Source organism: Astyanax mexicanus, chromosome 1, assembly GCF_023375975.1.
Source record: "Astyanax mexicanus isolate ESR-SI-001 chromosome 1, AstMex3_surface, whole genome shotgun sequence".
Taxonomy (NCBI): domain Eukaryota; kingdom Metazoa; phylum Chordata; class Actinopteri; order Characiformes; family Acestrorhamphidae; genus Astyanax; species Astyanax mexicanus.
This window is the reverse complement of record NC_064408.1, coordinates 34189380-34212996: the sequence shown is the minus strand read 5'-3', so window position 1 is coordinate 34212996 and position 23617 is coordinate 34189380. Positions and strand designations below refer to the sequence as shown.

Genomic DNA, 23617 nt, shown 5'->3' with positions numbered 1-23617 from the left:
AATAAATAACATAAAAGAAGATTAAATAAATAAAGAGGTGTTACATAAATGGTGCCCAGAGAGAACTGGTGGCATTTTAGGGGGAATGTGTGTGCTACGCTAACTAGCGCGCAGCAGGGGCACAGTCTGTGGAAAGAAACGATAAGGATACTTTAAATATCAAACTTAGTTCAGCGCTCAGAGGAGGAAGTAAATTATTCCGCTGTTTGAACAGGAAGAAAATCATTTTTCAGACTTTTCCTTCAAAAGAATTTCCTCTGTATTTGCCTCTCTCATATCTGATTAGCACCTAGACTGATTATTGGCTTTACACTGACTTTAATCATGTACTAAATTTCTTTCCTGTGGGTGAGGCTGAACACTGTACACATGAATTTCTGAATTTGCGTGGGCATTTAACATTCCTCGATCCACAGTGTCCAATGCATATTGGGAATACAGTATGTCATGGAACTGAAGACGTGACCGTTGGCCTCTGGCTAGAACTGTTCACGTACACAGACAAACAACTGGCAGAAATCACATCCACATTCAATACATGAGGCTCCACATGCACACCCTGCAGGTCAGCGCAGTGTTATTTAGCTTCCAGGGGACTTATAATAAGTTATAAAACACAATTCTAGTTCCTGTCCCTGTTTAGACTGTCACTGTATATACAGTAGGGCTGCAACGATTAGTCGCTATAATTGATAATGTCGATTACTTAAATATGTCGACTACAAATTTCATTGTCGACTTATCGTTAATTTGTAACAGTACCACATTACACAAAGTGCTGAAGACAGAAGCACCATGGGAAATGGCTAAACAGCTCATTCACACACTTAAATTAGTTTGCGTTTTCAAAAGGGTCCAAACACAACAGATTACATTTTAAAGCACTAAATATGAGTACTTTCCATGTTTAAACAACATTCAGATATTTAAATGCCTTTAAAAACTCACATTCTGTTGTTTCTATCGTTTTTAGAAATGGCAGAAGTAATCGTTGACTAATCGACTAATCGAAAAAATAATCATCAGATTAGTCGACTACCAAAATAATCATTAGTTGCAGCCCTAATATACAGTGGTGCTTGAAAGTTTGTGAACCCTTTAGACTTTTCTATATTTCTGCATAAACATGAACTAAAACATCACCAGATTTTTACACAAGTCCTAAAAGTAGATAAAGAGAACCAGTTAAACAAATTAGACAAATATGTTTTACTTGGTCATTTATTTATTAGTGAAAATTATTCAGTGTTACATATTTGTAAGTGGCAAACATATGTGATTCGTTGCTTTCAGTATTTGTTGTGACCCCACTTTGCAGTAATGCATGCAACTAAAGGTTTTTGGTAAATGTTGATCAGCCCTGCACACTCCGTACAGAAGAGATTCAGAACTCTGGGATGTTGGTGGGTTTGCTCGCATTAACTGCTCACTTCAGGTCCTTCCACAACCTTTTGATTGGATTAAGGTCAGGACTTTGACTTGGTCGTTCCAAAACTTTAACTTTATTTTCTTTAACCATTCTTTGGTAGAATGACTTGTGTGCTTAGGGTCGATGTCTTGCTGCATGACCTACCTTCTGTTATGAGATTCAGTTCATGAATAAATGTCTTGACATTTTCCTTTAGAATTCTCTGATATAATTCAGAATTCAAAGTTCCATCAAGGCCTACCTGGCCCAGATGCAGCAAAGCAGGGACAAACCATGAAAAAAAAAAGCCCTCCACCTGGCAGGAGATCCTTCCCACTACACAGCTTCTTCAGCCTGCTTTGATCAGGAAGGAGACTGCATGGGCTAGGACCAGCAGACTGAGGGACAGCTTCATCCACCAGGCTGTGACGAAGCTGAACTCTCTCCCTGCTCTACTCCCCATCCCCATTCTGCCCCCAGCACACACTCACTCAGCATCCTGTCCCCTCCTTCCTCCTATCAACACAGTACTGGAATGTTTTGGATTCCAAACAGTATTGTAACTTCCACAAAACATTTTTCCAATAGCCTTCTAATAATAGATCTTTGTTGGTCGACCACTCCTAAGGAGGGTATTGAACTGACGGTCTTACATTTCCTCCATTTGTACACAATGTGTGACTATTGATGGAGTCAAAACCCTTTAGAGATGGTTTTGTAACATTTTCCAGCCTGATCCATCAAGATTCTTTAGAAATGTACTTTGTTAATGCAATGATACACTTCCACAAACATGTGCTGTGAAGAGCAGACTTTAATAAATCCTTGTTCTTTAAATAAAACAGGGTGCCCACTTACACCTGCTATTTCACATACTTTTGTAAGTCACAAATATATCATATTGGATTTTGTCCTTAATAAATAAATAACAAAATAAATTATATATATATATTTGTTATCCTATTTATTAATTAGGCTTAATTAGGCTTACAAAGCCTTCCCCCGCCCCCACCTCGGGCTATCGGACCACATCTCCATCATGCTGGTCCCCGCATACCACCCCCCACTGCGACGCTCAAAACCCACACAGAAAACCATCACGGTGTGGCCCAGTGACGGCGCCGCTGTGCTGCAGGACTGCTTCGGCTGCACAGACTGGCAGGTCTTCAGGGAGGCTGCTGAGTGTGAGGGGGAGCTGGATCTGGAGGAGTACACATCTGCTGTTCTCGGGTACATCAGCAAGTGTGTGGAGGATGTCACTACTACCAAGACTGTGACTTGCTACCCAAACCAGAAGCCCTGGCTGAACGCAGAGGTGCGTTCCCTGCTGAAAGCCAGGGATGCTGCCTTCAGATCTGGAGACTCGGATGAACTCAGGAGGGCTAGACGAGAGCTGACTGCTGCAGTTAAGAGGGCAAAAGCTGCATATGCTCAGAAAATCCACGGACACTTTTCCTCCCAGGATCCACAGAGCATGTGGAGGGGCATCAAGTGCATCACGGACTACAAATCTAACGTTGCACAAAGCTCCAAAGACCCATCCCTGCCTGAGGCTCTCAACACGTTCTACGCCCGCTTTGAGAACCCTGACACACCCCCCAGCACCAGACTCCCACACTCACCAGGAGAGGAGCCCCTCAGCGTGACACCAGCAGAAGTAAGGAGGACGCTGAGGAGGATTAACCCCCGGAAAGCTGCCGGCCCGGACAACATCCCCGGACAGGTGCTAAAAGACTGAGCAGACCAGCTCTCGGACGTCCTGGCCGACATTTTCAACGCGTCCCTCATCCAGGCAGCTGTCCCCACTTGCCTGAAGACCGCCACCATCATCCCGGTCCCCAAGAGCTCCACAGTGACAGGTCTGAATGACTACCGGCCAGTAGCCCTCACTCCGATAGTCACAAAGTGCTTTGAAAGACTGGTTCAGACCCACATCAAAGCCACCATCAACATCACTGTGGATCCACACCAGTACGCATACAGGAAGAACCGATCCACAGAGGATGCCATTTCCTCCGTGGTCCACACTGCCCTCACCCACCTGGAGCAGAAGGATTCCTACGTTCGGATGCTCTTTGTGGACTTCACATCTGCTTTCAACACCATGATTCCTCAGACACTGATAACCAAACTCTCCTCACTTGGACTGAGCTCTTCCCTGTGCAACTGGGTCCTAGACTTCCTGACCAACAGCAGTCTGTGAGGATTCACAACATCTCCTCCCCCTCCATAATCCTCAGCACTGGCTCCCCTCAGGGCTGTGTGCTGAGCCCCCTCCTGTTCACACTGCTCACATATGACTGCTCACCTCTCCATCCAGGCTGTCATATTGTGAAGTTTGCGGATGACACGGCAGTGGTTGGATGCATCACGAACAGAGATGAGTCCAGCTACAGGCAGGAGGTGGAACACCTGGAGGATTGGTGCAGAGAAAACAACCTCTGCATCAATGTAAAAAAAAACAAAGGAGATGATTGTGGACTTCAGAAGGGGCAAGCATGCCCACCTCCCCCTGCACATTGGAGGATCTGCGGTGGAAGTGGTTGACAGCTACAGGTACTTGGGTGTGCACCTGACCAGCAACCTCACCTGGAGCAACAACACTTCCACTCTGGTCAGGAAGGCACATCAGCGGCTCTACTTCCTCAGGAGGCTGAGACGAGCTGGACTCGGGAGCGCAGTCCTCACCTCCTTCTACAGATGTGTGGTGGAGAGCGTCGTGTGCTCCAGCATCAATGTGTGGCATGGAAGCTGCTCTGCTGCAGACAGGAAAGCACTGCAGAGGGTGGTGAAGGCTGCACAGAGGATTGTTGGAGTTAGCTTCCCCAGCACCACATACATTTACACCTCCAGGTGCAGGAAAAGGGCCACCTGCATCAGGAAGGATCCCACCCACCCAGCACACGCACTTTTTGTCCCACTCTCCTCAGGCCGGAGGCTGCGGAGCATTAAGTGCAAAACAACAAGACTCAGAAACAGCTTCATTCCGGAAGCTGTAAGACTCTTAAACTCCACTTAACAAACACACTGCACTGACACCAAGGACAAATTACTGTTTACTGTTTACCAACATGGTCACTTTCACTGAGACACTTTATCTCCACTGCTCTAATTCACATTATCATGCTGCTATAGCACACTTGCACTCTGGACTTCATGTTGCTGAACCTTTCTACTCTCTATTTATTTTTTTTATTCTTTGGGATATTTATCTATCTATTTTGTATATTCTATTTCTTTTATTGTATTCTTTTTTTATCTATATATCTATTAATAACAGCTCTTTGGTGTAAAACTGGATCGCAAGATCACAATTTCGTTCCACCTCATGTACCATATGTGATGCGAATGACAATAAAATCTCCTTGAATCCTTGGAATCCTTGAATCCTTGAAAAAACGAGTTCTTCGTATCTACTTTTAGGACTTCTGTGATAATCTAATGATGTTTTAGCTCATATTTATGCAGAAAAATAGAAAAAAGGTTACAAATGTCCAGCATCACTGCAGTTCCAAAGTTATCAGCTCACTATTTCCACTATGGTATATTCATAATTGTGTTGTAATTCCAAAGTATACGTGTGTGTGTGTGTGTGTTTGTAAATCTGCAGACAATGAAATGACGCAGGCAGGTGGTACTGTCTCACACAGAGCCAAATGCACACATCTAATAAGAGCTGCATATGGAAACGATCCAGACTAAGTGTAATCATTCTAGTAGCACTTTTACTCGCACACACCCCTAAAGCACTTAATTAACCCCATCCATCAGATAAATCACTAAATAAGCACAACTGTCTCTTACAGATCAATTCCTACATTCACTGCACGTAATTTAATTTCTTATTCAAAACAATATCAAATAAATTCTAAGATTCTTGTTGGGATATTCAGATATTGTCCAAAGATATAAATATTAAAGTCTGTATAAAGTAAACATTTCTGTAGGTTGAGTGTGAATGCGGTGTTTAATATGTGAAATGGGTCTGAGACGAATGCGTGGGCATGTTTGCTCTCTGCTGAGTCTGATTACCGTCTGCCACCTTTGTAAGGGTTTTTTCAACAGTTTCTAAAACCTGGTGTTCAGCAGACTGCCACTGATAGCAGCAGATGACTTGTGCACAGAACTCTGGAGTAACACACACACACACACATGCTGGTTTTTGTAACATGTCAGGATATAGAATTTGACATCAAAGATATGTCCAAGTAGATATATATTAGGGCTGCACGATATATCATTTAAGCATCATCATCATCGCGATGTGAGCATGCACAATTGTCACATCGCAAGACGTGCAATGTCACTTAAGGAAATTAAATCAAACACATCATGTTGCATTGTTTTGGTTCTTGACACAAGTAGATACAGTAGATACGTAGCGTTGTAAGTGACAGGCTGCTGCTGCATAAGAAGTGCGAGGAGGAGCATGAGGGTGAGGGGGCAGGAGTAAACACAAGGTAACCGCATGGCCTCAATCCATATGGTTGGGCACGTGCTTGTAAACGCATGATTCAAAAGCTGTGCATCTCAGTCCAGCACAGTTTTGCACAGATATTTCCAGTTACAGCTGAATTCACACTTTTAATCCGAGAAAAAAAAACGCTCTTATTTACCTTTTAAAAAGCCATTTAAATGCCTGATTAAAGGACCAATTACTGGTTTTGAGTGTTCAGCGCTGACTCTATATCATTGAAAAAACAGAACATTTGCAATGTCAATTTTATAAATGTAAGTATCTAAAAATAATACTGATCTGTCTTTAAATAGATCATATAAATCTAAGTATCTTTAAATAATAATAATCTGTCCTTAAATATATCATAAATGTAAGTATCGATATGTTATGATTATCTGTCTTTGAATGTATGTAATAATGATAGTAATAGTGATAGGTCTCATGTTTATTACAAAAGTCTTCAATTTGTATTTAAATATATATATATATATTGTTGCTAACATTCAAAAAACTCCAAAACAACACTTGTACAGGAGTTATGCTGTCATGCGAAATCCTTGCATCTCTTACTATTTTAACATTTAATGCAATTTAGTATGTATGTATTTTATTTTATATATATTTTTTAGAATTCAAAAATTTACTCATTTACTCATTATTTAAATCATGTCAAAAAAGTTAAAAACAGCAAAGAGTAAAACTAGATTTTTTGTCACAGCAACAAATATTTATACATATTTACCAAATTCCTTTATTGGAAATAAACCCTAAACTTTAACCTCATTAAAACACTTTTAGGGTTAATTAATAAAAACACTGCTTTGCAAACAGTAAAATTTTACTGTATTGCTGGCTTTCTGAAGCTTCTGTAAATGGGACATTTTTGTCCAGAAAATGTATAAAAACAAATAGATACACACACACACACACAGACATACACAAACAAGCTGGCAGTCTCTCTTTACAGTCCTGAGTTCCACGCTCATCCATCACTTCATTAAAACTCATCTGTCAGTGTTAGTTGCTCCACATAAGTGCGCTATATCACAGTGCCACATCTCATATGCCACTGTATAGCACTGGCATTATGAAACACAGTTTATGTTGCTATGCAGGTTTCCATGTACCATGTGTTATGTAATAATGCAAAGCAAGTGTGTGAAAACACAGCAGCTAAAGGAGCATAAGGAAGGGCATTCCAGTGGAATACAAGTCAGTGTGTGTTATAAAGCTCATTGTCATTTTTATTAATGCATGAGCTGCTGTGTAGTTGGTCTACAGCTTCGCAAGAGGCTTCTCCGAGGGATTTGAGTCCTGAGTGACTTGTGCCAATCCTCTGCACATCTGGCATAGTTCTGAACATGCACAACATCACCCTTCCCACACATACACACACACACACTAGGGTGTACTGGTGTGTGAGCACACATGTGCACATGTGTGTAAATGCTGCTGTGAGCATGTGTGTGAGTGTGTGTATGCCAATTATATATATATGATATATTATAATATCAACCTCTGCATTCAAAAATCAGCTCTGGGCATTTGCATTTGAATTTTTAATACAATCTGTAAACCAATATAAACAAATCAATCTCAAAATGGTAGAAGCTAAAAAACACATAGAGCTAAACACACACACACACACACACACACACACACACATCTCATTTAAAGCCAGTGTAACAGAATATAGGCGTGATTAGGTGCTTGGACCCCTTGCAATTGAAGTTCTGAAGACTTACTTTTATTCAAGACTAGCTTTCACTGGTTGCAGTTTTGGGATGGTCTAAGCTGGTATGTGATGGTCAAACTGGTTCAAAAGGTGGTAAGTCAGATAAAAACATTGCCAATGCAGGTAAGCTAACTTGTTAACCAGTTCTTGGCCAGTTTACTGAATGTATTAATTTGACCTTGGTGAAGTTTTGTTTTTACTGGTTGTCATACTGATTGACTAGTGTGATCATGGTGGTCATGGTGTTCAACCAGCTTGATCTTACTGGTCATGCTGGTCAAACACCATGTGTTCAAGATTGGTCATACTGTCAAATTAGTTTGGTTTGTTTTGCCTGGCCATGCTGGTCATGCTAATTAACCAGTTTTACTTGGTCATCGTAATCAACCAGCTTGGTCATTGTGGTCATCGTTATGAACCTGCTTGGTATTGTTGGTTATGGTGATAAACCAGGTTGGTTGGTTTTATTTGCCATGCTGATTGTATAGTTTATTCATACTGGTCATGGTGTTTACCAGTTTGTTTTAACTGGTCATGCTGGTTGACCAGCTTGGTGATTGTGGTCATGGTGATAAACCAACTTGGTCATTCTTGTTATGGTGATCAACCAGCTTAGTCATGATGGTCAGCCAGCCTTGTTTCCCTGTTCTAGGTTTGTTTTGCTTGTCATGCTGGTTGACCAGCTTGATAATGCTGGTCATGGTGATCATCCAGCTTGATCTTACTGGTCAATCTGGTCCAACAGCATGTGGTCAAGCTTGCTTTTTTTTTTTACTGGAAATCCTGTTTGGTCAGTTTGCTCAAGCTTGTAAAGCAACTAAGCCCTCAAACTGAAACAAAAACGTACCATACGGACTAGTGGTCAGCAAACTGGTGAATCAGCTGGAGTGGGTGTTTAGTGGTCCTGCTCGCTCACCTGCGTTCCTCAGCTTCTTGTTCCTGCAGACGGACAGGATAACCAGCAGGTTTCCCACGATGTCCACCACGATGGTGAAGATGAGGATGCCCGCGAGCGTGCCGGTCACGGGGCCGGACGCCGCCTGGGCGCCCGGGCTGCTGTTCCGCGCGCTCTGGGACACGCAGTCCGCGCAGCTCGCGTTCCCCTCCAGCGCCATCCCGCGCGGTGCAAGTCAGGCGAAAGCTGCTCGCGCGCGCCCGCGGTCATCCGCAGCGGCTGGGCTCGAGCGCTCGCTCTCACGGCTGCGCTTCGGGCTCCGCGCGAGCGACTCCGCGTGCCCTCCCGCATCGTCCCCGTTTCCGCGGCATCAGACAGGAGAGGAGAGCGCAAAATCAAACAGACAAAAAAAAAGAGACCGTGAGTCGCGCGCCGGGTTAGTTTAGAGTCCCCGCGAGATGCCCATCCGGTCCTGCACGCGCCGCCCTCGACTCACAGCAACAAGCAGCAGCAGCAGCAGCGGCGGCGCTCCGGCTCCGCGCGCTCCCCCCAGATTAACGCACGAGCTCGCGGTACTGTCGGCAGCGCTAAATGTCAGCAAGAAATGTCAGAACGGATAGAACAAACACGCAGTGATTACCTGCCTCTCAGCGCCACGGCGGACAAGAGCCGAAAAGGTTATTAAGGGTTATAAAGATATCAGGAGAAAAACTGGAATTACTCCCTTACTCCAAGCTACTTTCAACAGTTTAGTACTAAAATAAACTCAACTAGGTTTAACAACCTACAGACTTTTTCACTAACCCTGTAAACAGAGGGAAAACCCCCCAGAAAAAAAATTCCACTCAAAATCAAAGGTCGCCACATTTTAAAACAGCGCGTTCAGTCTCAGCTTCACTACACCGTCAAACCTATGCAGCAGGTGAGCTGTTTGGAATGTGGACACCCCTCCTCAAGGGTGGAGAGATCCTCTGACAATGGGGCTCAGAAACCCAGCCCACATCCACTGTATAATCATATTAGTTATTCTTACCTAATCTTACCAGTTGCTGAAGTCTACGTTCAGCAACAGTGCTGAAAGAATGAGCTCGGCTGATTACCTGAATATACTGTTTATAGACCAGGTTCCATTAATGATTTTTTTCTTTACTGATGACACCAGCCCACATCCACTGTATAATCAAATTAGTTAATCTCACCTAAAAAAACATATAAACCAACAGGGATAGACTAGAACCAAAAGACGTCCAACTAAATATTATTGTGTGACCTTTTTTTGTGGCAACTTTTTTTTTTGTTGGCCAGGGAGTGTATCTGATATTACATCTTATTGAAATATGCTTAAATATAAAAGTAACTGTTTATTTGTTTGTGTGGTTCTATTTGGAACGCCAGCTTTTACAGTAAGTGAAATATTGTTTCAGGTGGTGTCAAACTCTCAAAAAGGTCAAATTTCACCTAGGTCCCATCACATATAAAAGCCTGTTCTTTTCTGTGTAAAAAATAGTATTGAGTAGTATAAATTGTATGCTGCAAGTTTGTTAGGTTATATATTAAGCCCAACAACTAGTCTTTTAACAAATAATACAGTATACTACAACTTAATTAATTATGATGCCAATCAACCTTATATATAAGGTGATAATAATCTTCAAACAATCAGAAAGTTTGTATGTAGCCAATATCTGCACAAATACGAAAGAGAAGACAAAGATAAATAACACTTAAATGAAAAATTAACATTTTCCACACCTCAAACTTTTGGTTAACAAAGAGTTGTATGAGCTTTTCTATTTAGATTCATCTTTTTCTGGGAATTTCTCTGTATGTTTTCTGCTGAAACGAATGATTCACTCACTCTTTATTGTTGGCTTTCAGGCCTATGAAATTTATGTTTGACAAATGGAAAAATTATATATTAGCACTTTAGACTCTAAATTTTGTTTATTTAAAAGGGAGGACGGCCGTAGACTGCACTACGATGGAAGAGAAAGCCCAACACACTGAAAATTGAAAAGAGCTGCAAAAGCACAAACACATCAATCAAAATGGCAACACAGGTGCTGCAAATACAGAAATATGCTGCAAACAGAGAAGTGCTCTGCAAATACAGCCACAACACAACAGAAGTGAGTCACAACGAAATTTACCCGGGGAACCCTAAAAGATGTCTTCACTAACGTCTCAGACTTTGCTGTGTGTACAGAGACTATTAGTGGCAACAGAACTTATCTATGATTACCACAATTATATGCATATTAAAAGTGCTGCTTCACCTGCTTCATCTTGTCTATGTGGATTCAGTGCTGATTTACATAACTTTCTTCAAATTTGAGTCTTTTGAAGTTGAGACAGTATTTACTGCTGAAAGGCTTGATTATCATTGGACAGTGACATTCCTCTTCATTCCTTTTCACTTTGAAAAAGTTCTATAGACATTTGTGTTCCAGTTTTACTGCACTCTATACTGGAATAGCACCCATAAGCTTAAGATTATTCACTGGGGGGGACTATTAGCTCTAAACTAGCTCTGTGTGTGTCATTGAAGAAAAACACCAATTACAACTGCAACAGTAGGGTTTCACTAACACAAACTTGATTCGAAACAAAGACAGTAAGAGTAGTGATCCTGTTTAAGCTGTAATGTTATTTTGTCTATATTTTATTTATTTTACATGTAATCCATTACCACTAACTTACTACTAACTCTAAAGCTGACATCACTTAAATTAAATTTGCTTTTATTTAACACTGCGAGTTAGTGCCATTTCCTATTTCAACAGCATAACTGTACATTAGTGCATGAGTGGTCACTGTGGCCTTTAGCCAACTTACACTACTCTCAGCAGAAGAGAAAGTGTTAACTTGCTCCTGCAGCCTCCAACTCTGAGGTCAGGCAGTTGCGCTAGGGTATAACTTACAAGTGAGCACATGAGGGAAGGTAGCCTGGGGGGAATGACTACACACTGTTGGCGAGTGAGAAAGGAAAGGCATGCAAATAAACGGTGCCAGGAGCCAGTGGCAAAGGTCAAAGTTTTAGTCATCAAGGTTGCTCTGCCCAGACATAAGGCACACCCTAAAAACAATCATATTTATCTGAAACAGCTCAGTTCAGATATGAGACTTAAAGAAAAGATTCATGCTGCCTCTCTGTCTTTCTTTAGCTTCATAACATGGCCACCAGTGCTGTCTGGAGCAGAAGACAGAATGCTGCTAGAGACAGACTTGCCAAGTCTCCCAGAAGTTGCGGGAGTCTACCGCATTATCTACCGCTTCCATCAAAACTCATTTCACTTCTGACTTTTGTAAAGTACAGGGGTTAGACAATGAAATTGAAACACCTGGTTTTATAATAATTTATTAAATTCATTTATAATAATTTAATTTAATAATTCATTGTCCCGACGGACAGTTTTGGTGGAAACAGGAGGGTTGAGGTGCACATTGAATTCTGCCGTGATTTGGGCAGCTGTGGTTTTATGTTTTTTGGATACAATCCTGGATTGCACCCGAACATCCCTTTCAGACAGCTTCCTCTTCCGTCCACAGTTAATTCTGCTGGATGTGGTTCGTCCTTCTTGGTGGTCTGCTGACATTACCCTGAATATTGTGGCTCTTGATACATCACAAAGACTTCATTGTCCAAATACTGTAGATCCATGTCTGGTAAAAGTAAAAAAAAACAGTGAAAGTCTTGCCTGCTGTACAGTTTGTAATAGAGATTTTAGCATTGGCCACGGGGGTCTGGTGGTACCTCCCTGAATTTAATTTTTGCAACATGGGATGTCTGTAAAGAGCATGCGCACATTACTGGCTTGGTTACTTCTTAGCTGTAAATAACAATATGTCTTGTCTCCTTGCACGTAAGTACAACTAAAAACATCTTGTAACATATGAGTAAGGTAAGATATAAATAATTAAAGTTTACTCATTTATATAAGTCATTGTTTCATGCGTCAATATTACAGCCTCAATGTAAATGAAGAGGCCAAAGCAAATACCTCACTTAAAACACATGAATCAGAGATATAATTGATTTACTGAATAGTTTTCTTGCTGACCATGCAAATAATACAGTATGAGTGAATTAGTGTCTTGAGTACATGAAAATTGAAAATCCACCCCAGGATAAGCTGGTCATTTTGGGTGGTTAAAAAAAACCCTATGGTGGTTAAGAGCTTGATCTGGCCGTCCATTTTTTTTTTGTTTGCAGGTTAATGCACTCTACAGTAACAGATGTAAAAGCACGAAAGTGCAAATCCCAAACACACCAAAAACCACAAAAACGTTTACTAGCCAGGGCTGTACTCTGAATATGCACATCTCCAGTTAGTGACATATGACGTATTGCTCCTATCTTAACAGTTAGCCATTCTGTTGACCCCTACAGCCCTCACAACATCTAAAAACTTTTCAGGTGTTCAGGCATTCCAGGTTCCCCCATTTCCCACTAAAATTTTAGTACTCATTTTAGTACTGATTAAATTTAAAAATTGTTTGAAAATCCAGTCGTTGGTGACAATTCAGGGGAGACAACTAAAACACTAAACACTAAAATCACACTTCCAAGATTGATTACAACATTTTGACATAAAAGAGGAGGGTAAAAAGGAGAGCAGAAGAGAAAAGAGAGAGAGAGAGAGAGAGAGAGAGAGAGAGAGAGAGAGAGAGAGAGAGAGAGAGAGAAAGAGAGAGAAACCAAAAATCACAATGTAACCAGAAATCACAAGTTCAGGAGAGGCAAGAACAGAAAACTAAGTAAAAGTCAGTTCTTTTTTTGCTAATTATGTTACTATTAAATATTCTTGACTTGGATATACGACTGTTATAAAAGAACTAATAACACACTAATGTTACAATAGTATTAATTAAAAAGATAAATAGCAATACTGATAATAAATCTCTTATAAACAAAACACTAAGTCGAACACTTTAAGTTGATTTGCCATTTGCTTCAAATGTGTGACAGACAGATATTTTGAGCTAGTTTAAGCTTCTGAAGGGGAGGTTTCAGACTAACTTTGGGCTGGATATTTTTGTTGGACCTGGCAACCCTGAGCCCCACACATCATTATTGAGAGGTGTGTAAATGTAAGTAAACAGCCCTGCAACCTCCACAGATCACGGCTTTTATTGATCACAATTCCAGTGCAAGGTGAGTATTGATGACTGGACTCTGATGACACCATTGCTTACAAATTAGTCACAGTTTCAGGGTCTTTGACTGTAGTCAGTTCAGTGTGTTGGCTGGCTTAATGAGCTTAATCTCATTGTACTACAGTTCGTTTCTACTGTAGTTTCTACTGTAAAAACCTGTTCATTTCTTCTATAGGAAATTAAGGGTTTGACCTCAATGAATGCAAAATACAGGCATAATGAGGTCTACAGAATGCTGCACAACTACAGAGGTCTAGTGCTCCACCAGGTGCTGGATCTGCTGAAGGATCCTCAGGTGCGTTAGCAGGATGAGTTTTCATTTCCCTCTGTAATGATGCATCTGATCTACAGCTGCTTTCCCCTTTTTAAAATGTAAAGTGGAGACTTATGGGAGCTACTTTTCTGAAGTAGACTTATGTGCCAGCTTTATTTTCTAACCCACCCTTCATCACAAGGGTTTAGGCGTGATCTGAATAATGATGACTGATTTGTGAGCATTGATTATTTAGGTCTGGATATGCCAATCCCTATAGCTTCATTCCAAAGTGTAGCTGTAGATACTTAGATGTAAGAATGATTTGAAAGCTGCAACTGACATATCCTTCACAGTCATCAATTATTGTGTGATGTTTGCGCAAATGTTACAACAAAGTGTAGTTATACTGTTCCACATATACTCACTGGCCACTTTATAAAGTACACATGTCCAACTCCTCATTAACGCGAATGTCGAATCAGCCAATCACTTAGTTGCAACTCAATGCATTTAGGTATGTAGACATGGCCAAGATGATCTACTGCAGTTCAAACCGAGCATCAGAATGGGGAAGAAAGGTGATTTAAGTGAATTTGAACGTGGCATGGCTGTTGGTGCCAGATGGGATGGTCTGAGTATTTCAGAAACTGCTGATCTACTGGGATTTTCACACACAACCATCTCTAGGGTTTACAGAGAATGTTCAGAAAAAGAGAAAATATCCAGTGAGTGGCAGTGAGGTCAGAGGAGAATGGCCAGACAGGTTTGAGCTGATAGAACGGCAACAGTAACTCAAATAACCAAGGACTTGTCAAATCTTGAGTCGGATGGGCAACAGCAGCAGAAGAGCACACCGAATGCCACACCTGTCAGCTAAAAACAGGAAACAGAGGCTACAATTTACACAGACTCACCAAAATTAAAGACCAGATGATTGGAAAAACATGCCTGATCTGATGAGTCTCTGACGATTTCTGCTGCGACATTCAGATGGTAAGTTCAGAATTTGGCGTCAACAACATTAAAACATGGATCCATCCTGCCTTGTCTTAACTGTTCAGACTGGTGGTGGCGCTGAAATGGGGTGGGGAATATTTTTCTGGAACACTTTGGGCCTATTAGTACCAATTGTGCATTGTGAGCATTGTGTCAACCCCATAGCCTACCTGAGTATTGTTGCTGACCATGTTCATCCCTTTATGACCACAGTGTATCATCTTCTGATGCTACTTCCAGCTGGATAATGTGACATTTCATAAAGCAAATTAGCAAATTATCTCAGACGGGTTTCTTGAACACGACAATGAGTTCTGTACTGTACTGGAATGGCCTCCACAGTCACCAAATCTCAATCCAATAGAGCAGCTTTGGGATGTGGTGGAACGGGAGATTCATCATGGATGTGCAGCCAATAAAAAATGTGCAGCAACTGCGTGATGCTATCATGTCAATGCAGATCAGATTCTCTGAGGAATGTTTCCAGTGCCTTGTTGAATCTATGCCACAAAGGATTTAGGCAGTTCTGAAGGCAAAAGCAGGTCCAACACGGTACTAGCCAAGTGGACCTAATAGGACAGTTCTAACGAAGACTCGCCCTACTTTAACTGCAGCCTACACTTTGAAATATCATTTAGTCTTCAAGCCTAGTATCATTTCCTAAATGGCTCAGAAAAAATTAAACTAGTTCAGTCTACAAGGATAAAAGAGGACAGCTTACTAATTCTCAGCACCAGGAATTTGGGAACTGTATTTTTATGGCATGAAGAGCCTGCTGCTAGAAGCTTCTGGTGAGCTGCGTTTTTTCAAACTGTTCCTAAAAAGCAAGTACATATTTAATAAAACATACTTATGTTTAGCAAGTTTTGTTAAAAGACCAATGTAGTAAGCCTGAGGTTTCCTAAGGACCATTTTGAAAACCATTGCTCTGAAGGTTCTCTAAATGAATCCCTTTATGACAGCCAGCACTGCTGGAGTGTGAAGTTCAGCCATATAGCTACGTCACTGCTGAAGACTTTAATACAGTCCTATGTCTGGGGAACACAGAAAACGTTCTTAGTTTGTCAGTTACACTTTGTTTTTCACTGAAGTTGACCAATAAAGAGTTGGCTGTTCTCCTTTTCAGGCTACAAGACTGTTATTGAGCGATGCCAATTTGGTCTGAATTTTGTTCCAACCCACCTGGCTCTAATTCTCAGATCTTACAGAAACACCTTGATTATCAGGTTCAGGTGTGTTAGATTAGGGTTGGCGCTAAACTTGGCAGGCTGGTAGGTCTCCAGGACTGGGGGTTGGTGTAGCAGGTTCTTGGCTTCTCTGGATTGTTGCCTTTGCCAAGTCTGGCTGATTCAGTGCCATCCTTAAGAGACTCATGGGATCTTCAACTGGCACCATTAAACAATTACACTCATTTAGAAGAGAATATTATGGAAATACTGAGCTTTCAGTGAGCTGTTCTTTTCCTGGGGCAGAATGAGCGCACAAAGTTTTCCTTATTTGGAGGATTTTCTGAAATCGACATAGGGTTACAGTGTTACTTAGAGGATCAAAATATTATCTACGTCTATGTTGATTATTAATTCAGTGTTGCAGAAAGTTTCAAAAAGACACAATCAGTGCCATATTTTTAGTAAATATTATTGAACAGGTAAGACACAGTCCAAAAATAAGGTACCATATTTTTCACACTATAAATCACAGTTAAAATCCTTTAATTTCCCCCAAAATCATCAGTGCGCCCTTTAGTCAGTGCGTCTTATTTATGTATTTTACAGTAGGTTTGTAAGGAGCAGTAAATTCACCCTGTGTTACAGAAGTGAGGGGATGGACGTAAGTGCAGAATAATTATATTTATTTAAATTAACAAACTAAAACAAATTAACAAACAAACAAAATAAACCAAAGTTACACTGAATACAAAACTACAAAACACTAAACTTGAAAACAGGAAGCTAACAAACATCAAGAGACATGAAACAAACCTGATCACGGACAGCAAACAAACTAACAAAAGACTAGACAAAGAAGGCTTGAAACAAAGGGGCTTATATACACATGGAGGGATCAATCAAGAGGAGGCGGGGTTACAAATAACTAATGACAGGGTGGGGCTAGGGCGGAGACAGGACCAAAACACAACAATAGCACATGGCTGGGAAACATGACAGGTAAACAGAGGGGCAGGAGCACACGAGACCAAATGAGGGAGAAACATGACAGACATGAGCTAAACTGTGACATAACTCCCCCTCATGGGTACAAATACACACATAGACTGGATCCCAGGATTGAAGTTCAAAGTCTGCGGAACCAGCCTGGGCAGAGTTCGAGGGGCTGAAGCAGGAGATCTTGGAGCAGGTCTGGAAGCACACGACCTGGGGGTGTGCTTAGTTCTGGGAGCAGGCACAGGGGTGGCCGGAGCCGCGGGCACAGGGTCAGAGGCGGCCGGAGCCGCGGGCACAGGGTCAGAGGCGGCCGGAGCCGCTGGCACAGGGTCAGAGGCGGAGCACACGAGACCAAATGAGGGAGAAACATGACAGACATGAGCTAAACTGTGACACCCTGCCAAAGTGCAGCATTATTCAGGAGTTTCAGTTTAGTTCTCCAGCACCGGGGCTGGAGCAGCATTAGCATTACCCACTAATTCTGCTCTCTTTTTCCTCCCTGTTCAGAGGTGAGTATTATCGGCCTGTAGCCTGCTCCTAACCCCGGCTAATGCTGAAGAAATTTGGGAATCTAAGCTTACTGTGAACAACTGTAACAGCTTTACTCACCCAAATAAAGTTTTTAGGAGAAAAATCTGTGTAGATTAACATCCAGCACTTGTTTGACTTAAAAAAAAAATCTTTTTTATTACAGTTTTATTTACTTAGTTAGTTGCCTGACCACAATGTTGTAGGCCATAAGAACAAGTCACCATTTTATTTAATGAAAAGTGTGACTTCATGCTGGCTGAGAACTGCAATAAAATAACTTTGTGGTTGATGTAATCGGGTTCCTATGTAATGGGGAATATTTACTCAATACGTAAACTTTTAAGCATTTTTTTCTCTGTGCAAATGAGTTCAGATTAAAATACAAAGTAAGTAAAATTGAGAGTTATAAAAACCATTGTAATATTAACCTAAAGTCCTTCACACAGGAAACAAATGCTTAAATGTTTTGTATTGAGTGAATATTCCCCAATTCCATGAGGTAATTACAATCTAGATGGGATAAGTGCTTCAACTCCCAAAAGAGTTCAGACTATACTCCTGAAAATGAACTTACAGGGAGTAAGAGTATTCCAAAGGGCAGATTTTTTGTGTAGTGTTCATGATTGACTGGTATCTTTCCTGTGTCTACATTAAACAGCACACATTGTATAATAAGAAAAAATCAGGGTACTCTAGAAGATCAACCAAGGAGATCTCAGAAGGATGATTATACATTACGCATTGTTCAAGAAAATATTTGGAACTTGTTTCTAAATAGTTTAAAAAATAATAATAATTCACAGGTGGAGCATTATGTTACATAGATGGTTGTGTTGAGCAAAGTACATTCAGACGAATGTATAATTAAAAGTTTAGTTTCAGAGAAGGGAGATAAAAGATCTGGTATCTAATTAATATCTGTATCAGCAGATAGTCAAGGTTACAGTATCAGTTTCAGACATGAAAAGTGCTATTGTGCCAGCCCTGTCTCTAATATAAGTAAATTATTCAAATCCCATTAAAGTTGGCATATTTTACATGATCTTCATTAGTTCATCAGTTTATCAGTTGTAATTGCTGCTGTTTCATTTTTTCATGTACCGTTTGCCCTTGACCAAAGACAGCTCCCTCAGCTTAATGTTCAAGGCACAGCAGATCAAAGTTATGCCCTTCAGCATTTCACTAATTGGTGCAGTCCTTTAACATCCCAAAAATGATTAAAAACAACATCGTGTTGTACAGATTTACAGATCCCCAAATGACCCCAATTAAGCATTGCTTCTGTTTAAGAAATGTCAACCTGTCTCAGCCCACATTAAACGCTGTTAACCAGACATTAACTGTTTTTACTGGAATGCTGTAAAATCCTGCAGAGTCATGCGCAATCCCTTCGGTTCACTCGTGTAATGAAATTTTGATGTTGCTCACTTCTTCCAACAAGACCCATAAATATGCATTATACAATTGCTTCTACTGAACTACAGAGCTGCAGTCATATCTCCTGCTTTTGAGATTTAATTACTGATTATTCTTCAGTGCTGCTGCTGATAAACACAAATGCATTATGTGGCAATATGCACTGGCCCGTGTAAGTGTTCTAAAGTGGTTCCTCCATCCATAGCCTGGTTTAAAATATTCAAATTTAAACTGTTGATAAAGGAATTCCATAAAGCCAAAGTCTTTAGTACATTTCATAATACCTAAACAAATCATATTTCATAGTCTGGACTGTACTGCTTTAGATTCTGGTGGCATGGAAAGATTTCTTTATTTCTTTCTTTCTCAAAACATTTTCGTAAGCCCATTATTAATGTGTTATTAATCAGTCATACGAATATCGATTTTTCCCTGCCATCTGGAAGCATGGTGTAATTATATCTTTACACAAATCTAGAAAATTAAGCGGATGTTAACAACTATCTGCACATGAGAATCCTCCCTGTTCTGTCTTAAGTCACAGAAAAATGTGCAGCTGAACAGCTGGCTTCATATATTAACAATAGCCAAGTGACACTCCATCCTTGACAGTTTAGTTTGAGGAGGCTCTATTTATTCCCCTGAAACTGAAAAGTGCTTCTTTTTAGAAAATATTAAAGTGTTGCTGCAGTTTTCCTTGATTTATGAAGAGTGTCTGACATAGCAAATCACAAAATGTAGCTAAATCAATTGATAACTTTTTACATCTCACCATTAGCAATTAAATTGATATTATAATTCATATTTATTGAAGTTTTATTTAAATAAAAAAAACAATGTGTATAAATTTTTAATTCAACATATAGATACTTGAATCACGAAGTTGGTGTTCCCCAGGAATAAATATAAGGCCTGTTGCTGCTCAATTTATATGTTAAAGACATTCCAAATATCTGTCACCTCGGTCTAACTTGTCATATATGCAGATGATACAGTTTTCTATATGCATTCAAATAATAAACGACAGGCTGCACAGTGCTCACTGCTCTCTGGCTCTTTTATTATACACACACAAAAAAACAGAGGTATTTTCTTGTACTCAAAGGTATGCTTAATAATTGTACCCTAAAAGGTATATATAAAGGTATATAATGTATAATATTGGTCTTTACAGGGTCAGATGTTCCCTCTGAAGTACAAAGTTTTTCCTAACAGCAGGAAGTACAGATTTGTACCATTTAACCAGCCAAAAGGTATATTCGATAATGTGTATCATTGTACTAATAAACAATATATATATAACTGGTAACTGGTAAAAAAAAAGAAAAAAGAAAAACACCCCGGCGACAAGCTTTGAACTCTTTTAAGCACAAATCTGTACTTATTTATCTTAGTGTTAGTAATCACACTGTATTATTAAAAAGTCTGTTCTTTCCTTCTGTGCATCACATGACCTTGCAGCTAAAGTAAAAAGGTTTACAACTAAGGTTTATTCTCTAAAAAACTGAAAAGAAAAATGGTTATTGAGCACACAGCTTTGTCAGCATGATGTCATTACATGTTCTATATTACTGTATATTTATCTAATTTGTGTGTGCTGTATTGATTATTTAAATTGTGTTTTATAACTATGTTCTTTGTGTTTCTCTTAACATCAGCCTACTCAGGGACTGCATATAAAAATTTGCTATTTGGGTAAATATGGCACATTTTGAAATCCTAAATAAAATGGAATAGGTTGCAAGATTATGAAAGATGAGACCTATATTCAGTATAGTTCACTTATTTAGCAATTTCTCTTCAGACATGTTAACCTTTAAATCAGTGTAAAGTAGAAAAACTGGAGTCTAAAGTTAAATGACAGAATGACCTTACTTTGTAAGTGGCCTAAAAAAGAAATAAGGCATTATTTCAAGTAGTTTTATTAACAGACTGGTGAAGAAAAGACTATAAACTCTCAAAAGCTTTACAAATAGTATTTTTTTCAATCATGGTATATACGCTGGTTTTGAAATATTAACTGAAAATATAAAAGCAGTAAATAGAGGATATAAGGAATCATATTTCTGCTGCAGCTCAGGCTGCTGTCATTTACTCTCAGCTCTAGGTCAGGTCTCATGCGCTCAAGTTCAACTTCACTTGCCCACAGCCAAGCCATTTAGCTTAAATTATTGACGCTGTTTGACTTTTTTTTCAACTTTATCTTCTAGCAGATCCACAATATTCGCAGATTACACGTGACTGAAGTCAATATGAGCAGTATTTTCTTAATTTCAGAATGTACTATGAGAAAAACAGAAACAGAAGTAAAACAGAAGTACTTTCCACCCTAATGTGTTTATATAAGAAAGGCAATGTATTAATATAGAACATTTAATTCACAATGACAATTAAAATTACTTCACCAATTAAAACAACACAATGTAATAAGGACCAAATAATACACATAATAAAATAATACAAATACAAATAATAGAAATTTGCATACACTCAACATATCATGACATTGAGCAGAATGAGTGTAAAAAGTACATAGTGAATACAATAAATCAAAATTGGTGCAAAATGTATTTTAATTAACACAGGGTTGATGTTTACAGGGTTGAAAACATCTACTTTTATTAATAATTCATGGAATTAATATAGAAATGTCCAAAACCTTTTTACCCAAGCAAGCTAAATGCCTATTAAAAACTGTTAGCTTCTCTTGGTCCACATAAAAAGAGTTTGTTTGATAGTGATCTTTGGATTGACCAGCAAACAATACAATGGAAAAATCCAAGGAACTCAGTAAAGATCTGAAAAGAATGATTGGTGATTTGTAAAGTGTAGAAACAGAAATGTCTCTTGAATCTGTTTCTGAACAAATTGTATTATTTAAACAATTGTAGGGTGAATTAAGGGTGACTGGGGAACAGGGTCAAATGGGACAGTTTAGCTATACAAGGAAACTATCAAAAACATTGTTTGTTAAGCCATAGGTGTGAAACCACAAAATCAAAATGAACATCTTCAGTATTAGAGATTTTGATTATTGATTGCTTATTGATTATTTGTTTGATTAGTTTGTTCCATTAATGACGAGAAATCTCCAGAAATGTCCTAATTCCCCTTATTCACTCTATGATTAACCATATTCTGAAAAACGGTGGTAAAAAAAAAATGGTAAGATGAGGCAAATGAGTAAAGATGAGACATTAAACCCCCAAAAACACTAACTGTTAACCATGGTGAAGCTAGTATTTTCATTAAAGTTGGAAAAAAGTTGAAGTTGAAGTGAATAAATTCTTTATTATAATGAAGCAAACACAGTGAATAGATAAAGCAGGTTAAAATTAAACTTTTAAACTGAGCTTAAATGACACCCATGTTAAGGAGGAGACAAAGACTAAAACAAAACAGGACCACAGGTTCTGTTACAGGTCACATGACAGACCAAAGGACCAGGAAGGGCAAAAATGAGGGGAAAACAGACGCTTCATGATACACTCATGAATTTGAGTAAATAAATAAATTAATTTTATGGCACATTTAAAAATAACTATTATGTTTAGTATGTTGTATTATATTGATATATTTTGCAGCAATGTGAAAATAGACATAAATCTGAGACAGACATGTTTAGATGCTAGTACGCTCTTCAATGAGATGTTAAATTTCTATGTTTGCTGATAGTATCTCTAAAAATAGAACATAACTTTGACAGTTGCAGTAAAAAAAACATGCTATGCTAATTTTGAAACCTGAATTAATACATATGAGCTTCTCATATGAGCATATGAAAATACTACTACTATACAACTACTATTACTGTTTACAGATATAGAACAGAACTGTTCATTCTGCACAAAAGATTTAGAAAAAAATAATTAAAAAATGTATTTTGTTTTTCAACAATTTATTTTGGAAAGATGTATACAATTTTTCTTCTGATAAAGCTAGTTACATAAGGTGTAACATAAAGATGTAATTGTTGATTTTTAATTGTCTCCACTATAAACTTTATTTTGAATGTGATGTTCCTATTTAGGAAATATTAATTTCGTAAATTAAATGTTGATAAATATCATCCATGCTTTCTATATTTATTGAATCTTTTAAAGGTTGTAGTAATAAAAAAGCCAAGTTCAATTAACCTTTATTTTTTTTTCATTAAAACATTGAGTGTAACCCTCATTTACAATGCATCTGATCATTTACAACTTAAAGGGACTGAAAAGTAAATTTAAATTAAAATTAAAATCAAGTATTTAATTAGGTCACTTCGTAAACAAAACAATAAAAAATATATATGGTTAAAGTCATACCTGTCAAGTCTCCCGTTTTGGCCGGGAAACTACCGTATTTTACTCCTCTTTCCCGCCGTCCTCCCGTATTAGTATTTTCCCGTAAATTTCCCGTATTTTATTAAAATAAAAATATATATATTATTGAGGATACAGGGCACTGACCGCGCTGTGTCTCTTAACCAATCGTGGAGCCGGTTCAAGGAGAAAGTCCCGCCTTTCAGGAGAAACAGCCAATCAGCTTGCAAGGAGGGTCAGTGTGGGGAAGCCCCGCCCTCCTCGCTGTGAGTTCAGGCAGCTAGTCGGAGCTGCT

General features: G+C 39.2%; 1 protein-coding gene across 1 annotated transcript in view; it reads right to left on the bottom strand.

Moving 5' to 3' along the window:
- Positions 1-9386, bottom strand: part of mtnr1c (melatonin receptor 1C) — a 65210-nt gene extending 55824 nt beyond the window's left edge. The window contains exon 1 of the mRNA XM_007257494.3: positions 8519-9386. Coding sequence (XP_007257556.3) covers positions 8519-8717 — 199 coding nt within the window. The 5' untranslated portion in view covers positions 8718-9386. The remainder of the gene's footprint in view (positions 1-8518) is intronic.
- Positions 9387-23617: the final 14231 nt, after the last annotated feature.